The sequence below is a fragment of the Callorhinchus milii genome, unplaced genomic scaffold, assembly GCF_018977255.1.
Source record: "Callorhinchus milii isolate IMCB2004 unplaced genomic scaffold, IMCB_Cmil_1.0 Scaffold2, whole genome shotgun sequence".
NCBI classification, from domain to species: Eukaryota; Metazoa; Chordata; class Chondrichthyes; order Chimaeriformes; family Callorhinchidae; genus Callorhinchus; species Callorhinchus milii.
Genome location: NW_024704743.1, coordinates 97,665,456 through 97,680,528, shown reverse-complemented (window position 1 = coordinate 97,680,528; position 15,073 = coordinate 97,665,456). Strand labels below are relative to the sequence as shown.

The 15,073-nt window shown below is 37.0% G+C and overlaps 1 protein-coding gene across 3 annotated transcripts in view; it reads left to right on the top strand.

Annotated features, from left to right (window-relative positions):
- LOC103183439 (protein EFR3 homolog A) overlaps nt 1-11,148 on the top strand; it is a 103,915-nt gene extending 92,767 nt beyond the window's left edge. For 2 of the 3 annotated variants that reach the window (XM_042346808.1, XM_042346806.1), the window contains 5 exons: nt 5,754-5,842; nt 7,024-7,072; nt 8,698-8,804; nt 9,350-9,399; nt 10,286-11,148. In XM_042346808.1, coding sequence (XP_042202742.1) covers nt 5,754-5,842; nt 7,024-7,072; nt 8,698-8,804; nt 9,350-9,399; nt 10,286-10,391 — 401 coding nt within the window. In that variant the 3' untranslated portion in view covers nt 10,392-11,148. The remainder of the gene's footprint in view (nt 1-5,753; nt 5,843-7,023; nt 7,073-8,697; nt 8,805-9,349; nt 9,400-10,285) is intronic. The other variant, XM_042346807.1, reaches the window with a different exon arrangement.
- The last annotated feature ends 3,925 nt before the right edge of the window (nt 11,149-15,073 follow it).

The following is a 15,073-nucleotide window of genomic DNA, read 5'->3' as shown; positions in this document are numbered from 1 at the left end:
AATGCAAATGTTTGTGTTTGCATGGATGAGCAAACCCATTATTAGCTGTAGTCAACTCAGCCTGCAGGTGAAAATAGGGCCATTGGGTAGGTAGGGTGACAAAATGTGTGATTTGTACTTTTTCTATGAGCCCTTAAAGGAGGAAAAAAACACCTTTCTTAGATATAAATCTTTTATTTGGGGCCTTTTGCTATCAATAGAAGCAATTGCAATTGACACTAATTGCTCCAAGTTTAGCTAAAAGCTTGCTGTGTTTTGGGGAGAGGAAAATTAATGATTGCTGGAATAAGGGTGTTATTTGAGGTGAGAGAAAATTCTTTTTGTGATTCAGCTAAAGTTAACCCCATTCAGCTTGAGGGTAAATATTACTGTTCTAACGAAAACTGCATTTCACCGTGGCGAGTTTGTCTTAATTTGTGCCTGCTGCCACTGCCCATTGCATTTGCAGTGTTTTGAAATTGCCAGCAATAAGAAGTGTTTCAATTTCTTACTGAATCTTTTAGGAATGCTATTAATCTTTCTACTTGAGGGAATTTTTTTCATATAAATGTAATGTTATTGCTTTGTTTGGTCCTGGATGGCAGTAATGCATCTCCACCAAATTGGAAAAGTGCACTCCATTCAGAAACTTTTTTTAAAAAAAACATATGGGCAGGCTGTGTGCTGCCGTTTGAAACCTGACATATAGAGGTGTGACATGACTCTCTGCTCATGTTAGTGGTATCAGGCAACACAAATCTGTTGCCTTTATGGAGAAAAACATCAAATTACCTTTCTACTATGAACATAAAGAAAGTTATGCCACAACATTTCTTCTCAGTATGTAAATCATGCTTGATTGGGAACCAAGGAAACTTATCAAGCAGCTTTCCTCTCCTCAGTCAATAGATAAGAATTAAATGAGTGGCAACCATCATCAGTCCATCTGTTTGTGGGGATTTAAGATGAAGAGTATTTTTTTTATTTTATTGCAGTCCCACTCGCTATGCTGGCCAAGAAAATTGGTTTCCTTCCTGTAGCAAAGCCATCTGGTGCATAGCAATTTTATTGCTTTGAAACTTGCCATAAAGAGGTGTGCAAAAGCAACCCGTTGTGACATTCTGTTTTGTTTTTTCTTCCTCTGTGGGAAGTGCGTGGGCTCTTGCTCAACTTTCCCACAGAAACATGTTTGAGATCAGGACCTCAACATTAAACCATAGAAATCTACAGCACAGGCGGAAGCCATTTAGCCCATTATGCCTGTGCTGGTTCGCATTGCATTCGTTTAGTCCTGCCTTTACACCAATCATTTTTATATTGGGGTAATTGTTTTGAATCTACATCTCACTATGCCCCGTCTGATCTGTGATTTAATTTTATGTCGTTTCGTAGATAGAAAAGTGGGAACAGGAAGTCATTCTGTCCATCAAGCCTGTTCCACCAGTTTATGAGATCTTGATAACTCTTTGATCCCCAATGTCCACCCATTTTCCATGCCCCTAATACCTCTACTGCCCAGATATCTGTCCATCTCTTGTTTAAATACCCCTATTGTTTCTACCTCTATAGCTTTCTTGGGCTGAGCATTCCAATTGTCATAAATCTGTACACCACAATCAAATCACCCTTTCCTCTCTTAAGTAATATAACAACAACAAAATTATATTTGTATAGCGCCTTTCACGTCCCAAGCTTCTCATCATAGCCAAGCCCCTTCAGTCCAGGTATTAATCTAATAAAATGACACTGAACATCCTCCAAGGCTAATATATCCTCAGTAAGATTGGGTGCCTGACTCTGAACTGGGATTTGACGACCAATCACTGGGAGACACCATGGGTCGCTGCCTGCCCATCAGAGAAAAAATATTTTTGTACCATCTCCCTATCTCCTCCCTTCCAACCAATTTCTTGTCCATGACACAGTTTTGCCTTTAGCTCTTATGTGCTTAAGTGGAGTCCTGTGGCTCAGTGGTTTGAGCACTCACCTCGCAAGCAAGAGACCTAGTTTTGATTCCCGGTAGGGCGAAACCTTGGGCAAGTTTCCTTATTCCACATGCCTGATAATAATCCCTCAAGAAATAAAACAATAATAAATTGGTCACTTCAATCCATGACTGTTTGTGGGACATTGTTGTGTGCAATTGGCTGCTGCATTTCACCCACAAATATACAGTCAATTCATTTTACAGTATAATCTGTGAAGTGCTTTGAGACATCTAGAAGAAGTGAAAAGTGCTATATTAAATGCTATTATTATTAATTTTAGCTAATCTGTTATGTGGCACTTTGTCACATGCTTTCTGTAATCCATATCAATAACACCGATTGATTCACCCCACAAACACACACACTTACTTTACTATCACCCCTATGATAATTCTGATTTATGAGACATGATCTACTCTTCACAACACCCAAACAAACTCTCTGATCTGTATATATTTATCTGGAGAATGTGTTATTGTTGCCCTGATAAGATTTCAGTAATTTGCCCACCATTGATGTTGAACACATAGGCTAAAAGATTATAAATGGAATCTTGTAAAAGATGCTTGAATTGTCCTATCTTTCCTTTTTGAATAATGGAGTTACATTTTCTGTCCTTCAATTCAGTCGTACATGGATCGAGGCAGTCAGTTTAGCAGAAAAGCAGTAAAAACGGCTGGTTGGATTCTATGGATCCCAGGCCAGTGTTATAACAGGGCTCCACTGCATTTACATCAAATTCTATTTTCGTAGGAGAAAGATCATAGGTACTAAATAATATCGTTTAAGTATTTGACTTTTCATTCAAGTGATTTTACCGTACAATTACTTCTAAATCGTGCATTCAACTGTTCAAAATGTTTTCTGTCATTTAGGTTTTTTCCATTAAACTTTTTGAATTGGTCAAACATTGGAAAATCCTGAACATTTTTATGTATGTGTTTAACTGTTGACTACAATGAAAATCCATTTCATTTTGAATGCCAGATTTGCATCCCAAAATAATGATTTCAGAAGACATTGATCACGTTTGGGTGTTTGGTGACCTCCCAGGTTTGAATACGGCCAGTGGTGCCTCTTTTAGTGTGCAGTAGTTCAAAAGAGAACAAACAGGGCTTGGAGAGTGTGCACATTTTTGTTCCATGGGCCTTGTTGGTAATTTATGTCATTTTACATATTAAAACAAGTTTTTCTTCAACATTTTTGCAGGATGAGTTACTGCATATTATCAACAATGACCATAGAATACCACACAAGTGACAATGCAATACTGCATTCTAAATTATAATGCAGGTCTTTGTATCCCACCTCTTGAGTTTTTCAGACTCGAAAAGAAAAGCGGTAATGTAAGTGAAAAACAATAATGCAAGTCACATGTGGTGTATAAGATGTGTTTCCACACAGAACAAATCACTGATTGTACTGTGAAGCAGAGAGGTGTTATCTTAGATGAGGTATGGGGAAAAAAAGTGTTGGGAGCAAAGATCCTAAAATACAAATTCCTCTAAAATGCCTATTTGCCTTTTCCATTTTTGCTTTTTTCCATCATTGAGTTAGGGCATCAAAATTGAGGTACTATTCACTACAGATTTACTAAATGATTCTGTTAGAAAAAAAGCAAATCTGTTAAATGATTTAGCAGAGTGGGCTGATACAGCACTTTTGTTCTAATCCAAGTGATATCGGATGACAATCCAAGACTAATCATTTCTTGGGCTTTACTCCTGTTGAGTAATTCTCCTTTAGTATACACTTCATGAAGTGGGAGGGAGAGAGGGCATGCTCTGGGATAACTAGAAAAGAAGAGCAAATCCAACCTACAACATCTTCTAATGTCAGATACAAGTATCTCAATCCTGAAAACATTTGGTATTTAACAAGTCTTACATTTAGACTCCAGGTATAGACATTTGTAATTTGTTTAATATGTCTCTTTTGACATTAATATCTCTCTTTCACATACACCACACACATATATTAAATGTATATAGTATTGTACATATAGCTGCATAGTCCACCTAAGACCTCCCTTTGGTTTGAATATTGATAGATATGGTATCAGGAGCAAAGTGGGGGGAAAATTATTATTTCTCTCCTACCCCACCCCTGTGACATGTCTACACATGTGGAGTCCTGTAGCTCAGTGGTTAGAGCACTCGCTTTGCAAGTGAGAGATCTGAGTTCAATTCCAGGCAGGGCGAAACCTTGGGCAAGTTTCCTTACTCCACACAGAGCCTAATAATAATCCCTCCAAAAAACCCAAAACAATAATTAAATTGGTCATTTTCAATCTACGACTGTTTGTGGGACATTGCTGTGCGCAATTGGCTGCCGCGTTCGCCCACAAATATACAGTCAATTCACTTTACAGTGTGTTCTGTGAAGCGCTTTGGGACGTCCTCCTGACGTGAAAAGCGCTATATCAAATGCAAGGATTATTATTATTATTATTATTATTACACCTCTAGTTTGAGAAGTCAGAGACTGCACATTTCCACCCATTTCCATTCTGATCTTATCTGCTGGCAGTGTGGTACACACTGTACAGTATAATATTGAACAGTTTAGATATGCTTTTGTTCCTTTAATCTCAGGAAGCCTGATTTTGGAGAGTACTTTTTCTATGTTTAAAAACCTGCTGAGTGAGCTCATGTTATCTCATTTATTTAATACACTAATTCCAAATAAAGCACACCATTTCTTTTAATTCTGTCAGTAGACCCTGGGATTGTTGTATCATTGTATGTAGGGAGGGGGAATACTGGATATCAAAAATATACCTTGTGTTACCAGTTTGAACATGCCTGTGGACTACATTTTAGTTTAATTCTATTTCCTTTTCTTCTTCTACCGTGCCTCAGTAGTTAATTTATGTAATTGCTTCTTAAATGTTCAACTATTGATACCAAACAATAGAAACTTGACTTGCTTTCTGATGTCACGTAGTAGCTAAATAGGTTGATCACTTTTAAACTCAAATCCAGTAGTGAGGAAACAAAGTATGGAAGATGTAAACATGACCAAATCTCTAATGACAGTCAATCATCAAGCTTTCTTCTGTAGATTTATTCCCTTTTATAATCTCCTGGTAAAAAAATATCTTATGTATCAGTATTGAGACACTTGGATGTATAATGCAATAATAAGCAACACCTCCCATCAAGATAAACTCTTCCAATGAAGAAATCTCAGTAGGAGACTTTTGACAAGGTAGAATAGGGGAAAGAAATGTGGAGGAATCATTGTCCTTGGCTTTAGTACATTAAACATTGACAAAGTGCCTGAGATGCATTATATTTGGTCCCACCAAGCCCAGTTTGTAAACGTGTGTGCAGTTTTCTTATGCACCTATTTTCAGTTTTCTTTTCTTGTAAAATGAACTAAGGGCTTATCTCTTTTTCTTTTTGAAGTAATGGATGCCGTGTTGTGTGTTCTGATGGTGGAGGCTCTGATGTGCTTTGTAGGAATACTGCTAGAGGGCATTAGGTGGCTTTGTAGTAACTAGACTTAAATGCCATATTGCTGAATTTCTAAACCCAAATAATGTAGCCACATCCCATACACTTTAGTATAATGTAACTCCTATTTAGGCTTCATCTGGAATTGTCATTAAGTTATTGATGTGTTCTCGATATAAACTGATTGTGTGTTGAGTACAGAAGGTATTCACTATAAAACCTACTGAATAAATTTAAGCACTTTTCTATATGGATCTGAGCAACACATTTTTGGCTATTGCAGTAGTAAGTAGCGCTTGATTTTAAATGTTGCATTGAATTTTTTTAGATGAAGATAGATTGTCGAGAAGAAAGAGCATTGTGGAGACCGTATCAATCCAGGTGGATCTTATTGGTGTCAACATACAACAGGACAAGGTGCGACTTTGTTCTCCTATCTGAATCTACTTGAAGGGATAAAACCATTCAAATTTAAAACTTTTACAATACTTTTTTTTGGTCATCAGGGCGTCTGACACATGTAGAAACCCATTACTATATTATAAGGGTATGCAACCAGGTAGAGTCCCACCTATATACACAACCTACAAATGGAAATTTCCCTGTGTCTGGAATGAAATATGCTCTCTCCCTGGTGTGATGTACCTAATTCTAGGGAGTATTATGCTCAAGAGCTAAGACTAAGGGACCCCAGAGTTTGCATTGGAGTAAAGCTGGAGTTTACCAGCTAAAACTGCATTGCTTGCCATTAAGGGCACTATTTGCCAAACTTCCTCCTGCTTGTCTAGTTAGTACCACCCAACCTGTTAGAGCTTTGACTTGCATAGCTAACAAGCGTTGGTTGGGAAGCATCCCTGTTGCCAATCTCCCCCTCCAAATCCTGCTAATAAAGCAGGCTGGATGGCACTGTCGTTGGCAGTGCTCTCAAATACTGTAGATCTGCCTGGTTCAGGAACCGGACCACCAGACCACTACAGAGGATTGACACAATGCCGACATTCCTTTGCCAACTACGCCATCTTGGAGCCAGATTAGCTCCAAGGAGGAACCCCGCTTAAATTCTCTTCTCTCTCCCCCCCCCCACCCTCCCCCAGATAATATTAGGTACAATTTATTCCTTACCCTATTTTTGCTGAACGTGTAATCATTACTGTTTTGAAGCATTTTTTTGGGGGGGCGGGGGGTTGAAGATAATTTTTAAGGAAATCTTTTGAAATTGACCATACATTCCAATTGTTATGATTAAATGTCTAGTTGAGCATTGTTCCATTGCCAAAATATCTGATAAAATTCCATTTATTTTGCAGTGGATCTGGTTTGTTTCCTCATTTGCCTATCTACTGATCTCTCCAGGTTACACATTATTTGCCAATGCTGCTTAGTTAGAAACACAGAGAATTGTTTAACCATTCCCCTTTCCTGTCATAGTCACAATCGTATTTATAATAAGCCAATGAAATATTTTTTATATTATCCAGCGACTTGGGACGTCCTCCAGACTTGAAAGGAGCTGTACAAATGTAATCTTGTTCTTGTACATGTAAAGTCTAAGCTTCTTGTATTTGATTATTTTTCATTTACTTACTTTGTTTCCTCAGAGCAAGATGGCTGAAGAAATCACCTTTGAAACACTGAAGAAAGCCATTGGTATGCCACTTAGGAAAGCCATAGATAAAGAAGTACATTATAACAGGGCCACACTGTATCAGCAGATTTATGGGCCTTCAAAGCTTTTTTTTAGAGATTTTTCTTGACTAACTATGCAGCTATTAGTATTATTAGTTTAATGCAATTTTGCATAAAGGACCATTTGAACTACTTGTTATAATGAGTAACAGATTGTGAAAATACCTTGCTTAAGCCTTTAATCCATCTTTGGCCCCATAGAATGCAGTAATCCTATTAATATTTTCCCTTTGCATAAATTATTATTGCTGAGTGATGGAGTGCACATCAACAGCAACATTGAGCTTTGGCAGCTTTGCCCAACAATGTAATTTAGATTGCTTTGGTTTTAAGACTACAGAATGAAGTCCAGGTGCTAGTTTCAGTTTATATAAGTTTGTTTGTTTTGAGAGAAAAAAACATTGCCTTGGAAGGCTGGACAATCACTACTATCCGCACTACAAAACACAATTGTTCTGGGATTTCATGAATTCTGGAATGAAATGCAGTACCTTTGAGACCTTCCATACTGCTTGCTGGCCAAAGACTCAATTAAGGTCATCAGAATTGAAGCTGCCAAATAGTTTCACTTTGAAACCAGGTTTGAGACGAAGGAATTATTGAACTCCATATGCTAGCCTTGGTTTTTTCAGCACTGTAAATCTATCGGCTGATTTGTTATAGACATCATGAATTTATATCAACCTGCCATCTCAGAGATAAAGATAAAATGCAAGATGTTTATCAACACCACAGTAACTCACCTACACTGAAATTAAAAATCTTTATGAACTTTATTATGGCACTATACAGTTTCACAGTAGTAAATAATCCCTGCATTTGATGTAACGCCTTATCACATCTTCGAGATGTCTCAAAGAGCTTCACAGAATATACTGTAAAGTGAATTGACTGTATAATTTGTGGGCGAAACGCGGCAGGCAATTGCGCCCAGCGGTGTCCCACAAACAGTCGTGGATTGAAGTGACAAATTTATTTTAATTTTATTTTTTTTGAAGGAATTATTACCCCCAGAAAAGCAATCCACCAATTGACTAACAACCGGGTTCTTAACTATTGTTAGGTAAACAGAGGTGTGTAGAGTATAGAAACTTGCCCAGCATTTCGCCCTGCCGGGAATCAAACTCAGATCTCTCGCTTACAAGGCACGTGCTCTAACCACTGAGCTACAGGACTCCACTGTTTGGAGATGGGGCTGCTTTAAAGCACAATTTATGCATGAGTTCCTTGTGCCTAAAGTGTAACCTAGAAAACTAAAACTAATGTGTTGGATCATAGAGTGTTTACAGCACAAAAAGGCCATTCAGGCCCAGCGGGTCTGCCCTGGTGCTAGTTCTCCCACTAGAATTCTCTAATGCCATTCCCCAGCTCTTTCCCTGTATCACTGAATTTTTTTCAAGAATTTATCCTCTTCCACTTGAAATGCAGTCATAGACTTAGGTTTGACAGCCATTTGTGGTAAAGCGTAACCACACTCTAGCAACCCTCTTTTAAAAAGTTTGAGGTTTGAAAATATATTTTTAGTGCCATACAGTTTGTATGAAATTTTCAGTTTAATTTAATCTTATTTGCATTACCCATTAAAGCAGATAACCAAAACCTGGAAGAACAGGAAAAAGAAAAGCGGCGGCAAGTAATTGAGAAGTTTCAGAAGGCACCATTTGAGGAAATTGCAGCTCAGTGTGAATCCAAGGTGAGGTAACCTGGTAATGTAATTGCATTTACCTCAACTGCAGTGAAATTAAGCTGTAAAGTCTTTAACAATATGCATCTACTGCAGTATGTACCTGCGGCTTTTGTACGTTAGATCATAACATTTACATTTTGCCTTAAGTGAAAACCTTCATTATAATTAAAATGTAAGTTATTTTCTTAGTGTTTTTTCCCAAGGTGTAAGTAGTATTGTATATGAGAGGCTTTTGATGGATGTGTAATACGCAACCGATGATCTTCCCAATTGTTTTTTTATCCAGTATATGATCTTAATGGATAATTATAAATAACTCTTGTTTATGTTTACCATTATTATAGAATGTGTGCTTCAAATACATGATTTAAAAAATATTTTGCTTTGCACTGAGCATTATTATATCTATTTAACAGTTGGTAATCTTTGATTGCTTAAATTTAAACCTTGCAAAAGTAATGGATTGTTGATCTACAATATTGTTTAATGTCAGATTGCAGCAGTTTTTGTATTAGGAATTCCGTTTCAAACTAGTTTTCTTCTTTTCACAGTCGAACCTGCTCCATGACAAACTTGCGCAGATATTTGAACTGACAATTAGGTAAGTTACAATTTTGAGGAAGAAACGTAGATTATTTAATGTCTGACTTCATGGTACAGTAGTGGCCGACGTTTTTGGTCGGCCAACAAAATAAATTTTCTTGATTTAATATTTCTTGATTTATTGATTGAACATGGACTTAACTAGACTAGTGAGAATGTTTGGTGAACCACTTCTTGAAGGGTTTGCCACCACTGATGTAGAAAATTGTAATGTGTAATAAATTGTAATTGCAAAACATCTGTTTTCAAGACATGCAGTATCCATCAGTCCAGATCCCAAAAGATCCGCATCCTGAAACTGATTAAATATTTTCTTGTGATTTGCTTCCTTTTTGATGTGACATCATCTGCAAATGCTTAAACCTCCCAAACCTGCAGCGCTCTCCTCCATTCAAGCAGCGCTCTCCCAATCCTTCCCCCCCAAAAAACAATTGGTCACTCAATCCACAACTGTTTTTGGGACACTGCTGTGTGCCAATTGGCAGCCGCATTCCACCCACAAAATACACAGTCAATTCACTTTACAATATATTCTGTGAAGTACTTTGAGATGTCTCGACGACGTGATAAGGCTCTATATTAAATGCTAAATTATTATTGACCAAGCAGCAATCCATCCAAGCAGCACTTAGAAGTGATTGCAGTATCCTGGGTACGACCTGACCAGAGCACTGTCCATTTGAGTGTGACTTCTGGGTATCTCATTGTGAGAGCTTGAACAAAATCATCTCGTCCATTTAAGAATAGCTGTGGATCTGTTATTTTCTAAATGTTTGAAAATAGAATTAGATGTCTGTAATTTGCAAAGAAGTTTTGTAATTTAAGAGTAAATTCTTGAAATTAATGTTAATGAATTTTAAATGCTTTTGTTTTTCTCCCAACAGACCACCTCCAAGTCCATCTGGATCTGTGAATGTTGCAGGGGGCCATGTTCAGTACCATTCAATCCCAGTATATGAAATGAAATTCCCAGACCTCTGCGTTTATTAACCACTGGTTTTGTTCACAGGCATTTTGTCCTTTATATCTGAATGGGCAAATAACGAAATAAACACCAAATATAGGAAAAGGACAAAATAATGCAAATATTTAGTTTCCCACTGATGGATTATATTTCATATTAAGAAGGCGGAACAATTTTTCTTCCTACTAAACAAATCAATTAAAAATATCTTGGGATTTTCTGAACCAAATTTTACAGTATATTGTCATACTGTGTAAAAATGCATGTTGTACAAAAAAGTAGAAGCTTTTGAAGAGATATTTGTCACTAGTAAGTGTTTAGCGGTTGGATAAGCAGTTAAATTAGCATTCCCAGTGGTGAAAATAACCATAAACAAAATTAATATTTGGCTTTTTTTAAAAAAATTCCAGAAGTTTACATAAAACAGAGTAGAACTTATCAATGCAATAGTTTCTTGATTATATAACATTCCTATTAGTGTTGGAAGTTTACGCTTATTAGTAAATGTTGTAGCTTCGGCTCATTTATATTAGCTGAATCTTGGTGTAAGTCAGTATTCACTCTGTATTTCTGTGCTGAGGTAATCACATTGCAGAATGAATCCCACAAATCAGTATTGTCTAAATTTGCATGAATACCGTGGACTTGTGCGAAGTACTGGAGATCATCCGGCACCTATGAAATCACACCCGGTACAAGGAAAACTGAATGTAATGTCTACATCAGCATACATTAGACACACAAAAAATAAATTCCATCCTATTTAGAGTGGTATTTATCAAACCTACCTGCGATTGCACCGTTTAACTTAGTTGTGTTAATATATATATATAATCCTTGCATTAGATAGAGTATCTTCGCCTTATTTTTTTATTCTCTTCCCCCCCACACTCTCCAGCTAACACATCTTGAGGTTGGGGTGCAGCTTTTCTTGCTCCCCTCCCATTCTATGTGCTTATCTAGAAATTGACAGTAAGTCGGCTACTACTTGCCCCATGATAGGTATTAAAGCCAAGCCTGACCCCCTCACATGCTTTACACACACATGCACTTTCCAAGAGGGTCTATAAACAGGATTCCTGTTCCTAGCGAATGTCCATCCCCTGCATTTATGCTTCTTTCCACCCAAATTTTACTGCATTTATTGTACCATAATTTAATTTGACCTGATAATATAATATAGAAATAGTTGGTTTAAGCAATCTAGGAACAGGGTGCAGAACTGTTTTCAGATCATAGTAATGCTTCATATCAATAATATGCAATGTGAGTGTGTGATTGTTCCATTCATGCTGTAGTGATTGATTTTCAATATGAAAGAATTTTTCATTTTGTTGATTTGAATAATATACATTTTTATAGACAAATTAGTTTTTTCTTTTCCCTTTGTGGAGTCTTGACCCTGAAAAGTGCATTGGCCTGTTCCCAGGATCACACTTGAGATTTAAGAACTCCCTGTTTGACCAAATAAACCCATGTCCAAGTATGACAGTGGATTGCAGATCTGTGTTGTACTTGCTTCAAGATACGTTTTTTTGTTTTATCACAATTATTTTGTAGATGGATTCAGATTTGATTTTTTTTAAAAAGAGAGACCTTTGGTTCTGATGTTTTTCTGCATTATGATTCAGAATCAAATATACATCTACATAAGCCAAAGTGTGATTTATTTGAGAAATTGGCAAAGCATGGAAGTGTCTTAATATTGTTAAGATTTTATTTTAATAATTTGAGTTTGCAGCACCACAACTAATGAAAGTAATCTTTGCTTAAACAATCATCTCATACATTTCAGCTACCAATTGAACTTATTTCCATTTGGTCTCATTCCCAATGTAGCCCATTTTCCAAGAAGAAACCAGCTATTGATTTTGTAATTGTATGTGGGCTCCAGTAACCATTGTATATTTGTAAGTTGCAGAACAGATAGGTAGTGGTATTTCCAGTTTTAAGTGCATTGTACAAAAATGTTTACATTGTTGGATCTGTGATCATTGTCCACCGGTGTACAAATGTGAATTTATGCATTAGATTGTTTTTAAATGTACTTTTAGAAAGTTAAATTATCACCAGATATTTTTCAACCATGCAAACTTTGGGCACATAGATGTTTTTTTGAATGTTGAAAGAAAAAACTATACCCTGGATTAATATGAACATAAAATCATAAATAAATTAAATAAATGTATTACACTCAACAGTAGCCACATTTATGAATTAAAATGTACTCAAAGCAAGACTACCCTTTTTTTAAAACAACACATAAAAGTTCACAGATCAATCTGGTAAAACAAGATACCATAAAATTCAATTGCCATTTTCTTTAGAGAGGTGGGGGGGTGGTCTCAAATCAAACTAAGCAAAACACATTTTGTTTATGATGCCAGAATGGTTTTTAAGAATTCCTGACACAAAGTAATGTGACTTTTTTTCCTCATTGAAACTCAAATTAAATTAGGCTAACTAGCATCTAATCTTCATTTTGGGTTGATTCAATATATAGATTTTTGCATGCAACATAAAATGTTATATATATTTGAAAATGTTGGATGAATCCCTCTGTCTTAATCTGCTATGTTTAGTGAAAAGAATGTCAGTATATCAGTGAAAATTACATTAATCAACTAACAGAAAATTGCATTAGTTAACACTTTGTGCATTCATTTTTAAAACCAAACAAATAGTAATTCCAATTTAATAAGCATGTCGGAATTATAATCACCCATGAACATGGCCGTTTGGGTATGTGAATAGTAAACAGTTTATATTGGTGATAATTCTTCATTTATGTTAGTAATTGATGATTTAAAATTTGTTTAAGCACTTTTAAATGACCACTCACTGTACTTGAGAGCAGACTACTTGTACTTGTCCCCAGCAAATAGAGGTGGTGTAAATTGTGCCAGTGCCAAAGGTACTGTTTTGAAATTCCATGAAATCTTGTGTTCTTTGTTGTGATTCCTTGGCAAGGGAAATATTCAACTTAAAGGTGATCTGCTTTTAAGCTCAGTTCAAACTGTGATTAGATGTGTACGCGCTGCAATCGGATGTGTACGCACTGTTTAGTATGCTGGAAACATGTACATGCTGGATAAAGTGGACTATGATGATGTCAGGCAATGTTTCACATCCAGGTAGATCTGTTGACTGTTTAGCACGTGTTCACTATTTAGACCTGGTCAACTTCCATGAAAATGTTAAATCTGTTGTATAAGTTGCATAATTACAAAGAGCTAAATATACCCATTTAATGTGTCAAATATTTTTTGATGGTGTTTTTAAAGGGTGGGGGTGGGGGGTTCTAAGTTTGGGGAGGAAGGAAATGTCTTCAAAAGATCAGTAAATCCTGATAGAGAAATCGAGAGTACAGCAATAATTAGGGCATTTTGTTACCTAATGTTTACAAAACAAGTAAAGTAACAAGTTTACATATGTAAACTAAAATATTTTGTCACCTACTATACTCCTGAGTTTACACCTTTGGCAATTATAAGGAAGTGCTGGAATACTAAACGCCAACCTTTATCTCAGTATTTCACCATTGCAGCTATGCTTTGTTGGACACTAATATTTGATGAGCACTGTTTCAATGGGTAGGAAACCAATATTTCCTCCTCATCCAAATTCACAAAAAAAAGTTAGTTGGCTATTGCTATTCATAGAATGTTTCTATGCAGATGAGTCACTAATTAGCTACATAAGTAATTTCGCTAAACTATTGTGCGAAGAGCCTGGATGCATTTTAAAGTGAGAAGACATTATTCTATCAAATGCAAGCATTCAGCTTCATAAAAAGTTTTCAGTAACTTAAAGGTCTCTTTCAAAAGAGGACCAGCTCAACGTCCTTGGTCGCTTCTCAGAATGTTATGAATCCTCTTATTTACTCACCTCTAATCCTTTCAAAGGCAAGAATTAATGAATGAGCAGTGCACTGCTTCCAATGGTACAGCAACAAGACCATCTTGTTTGATTTTTACATCTCTGCTAATAACCTTCCAGTGCCTAGTCCCATGGATCTTGGTCATACCTTAATTGGATCAGCACCGTGTTCTTGATGAAAGTTACAGCCTTATTCATGTTTCCCAAAAGCAGCCACTTAATCTTACACATTATCATCATCTTTGACAATATATAAATCCGTTTCCAAGAAAGAGCAAGGTGTGCATCCGATCTGTTGATCAAGCTTCTAGAGCTAATTCTAAACAAAGGGTTGCAGCTTCAGTATAAATTTGACACCAAACTATATTATCTTGCAATTTAGCACATTTAAAGGTAAAATGCTGTGAAATCCAATTGGATTACAAACAAAAAACAATGTGACTGATTTATTTTGTTAGCCTCGCGAGGGACCCATCGCCTCAGCTGGTCCTCACCAACAGCACCCGCACCATCATCAGCGCCCGCACCACCATCCACGACTCTCTTGAGGGCTCAGCCAATCAACAACCAGCTGCCGCGTGACTGTATCCCACCCGCCTCATTTGAATCTTGAGGCCGGGACTCATGGGGAAGACATCACTGCCCCATCTACTCACCGAGCCTCACCAGCCCAGCTCAGCGGGCTAACCATGGCTCGCTGAACACTCCTGTCCGCTCCGAGTCTCAGTGTGTGTTGGCCGCCGCAATTGACCCGAGTTGCTTCCCCAAGATGTTCCCGACCCCGTCCCCTTCCCTCCACTACCGCTCAACCCTCCTCTTCCTCCACCTG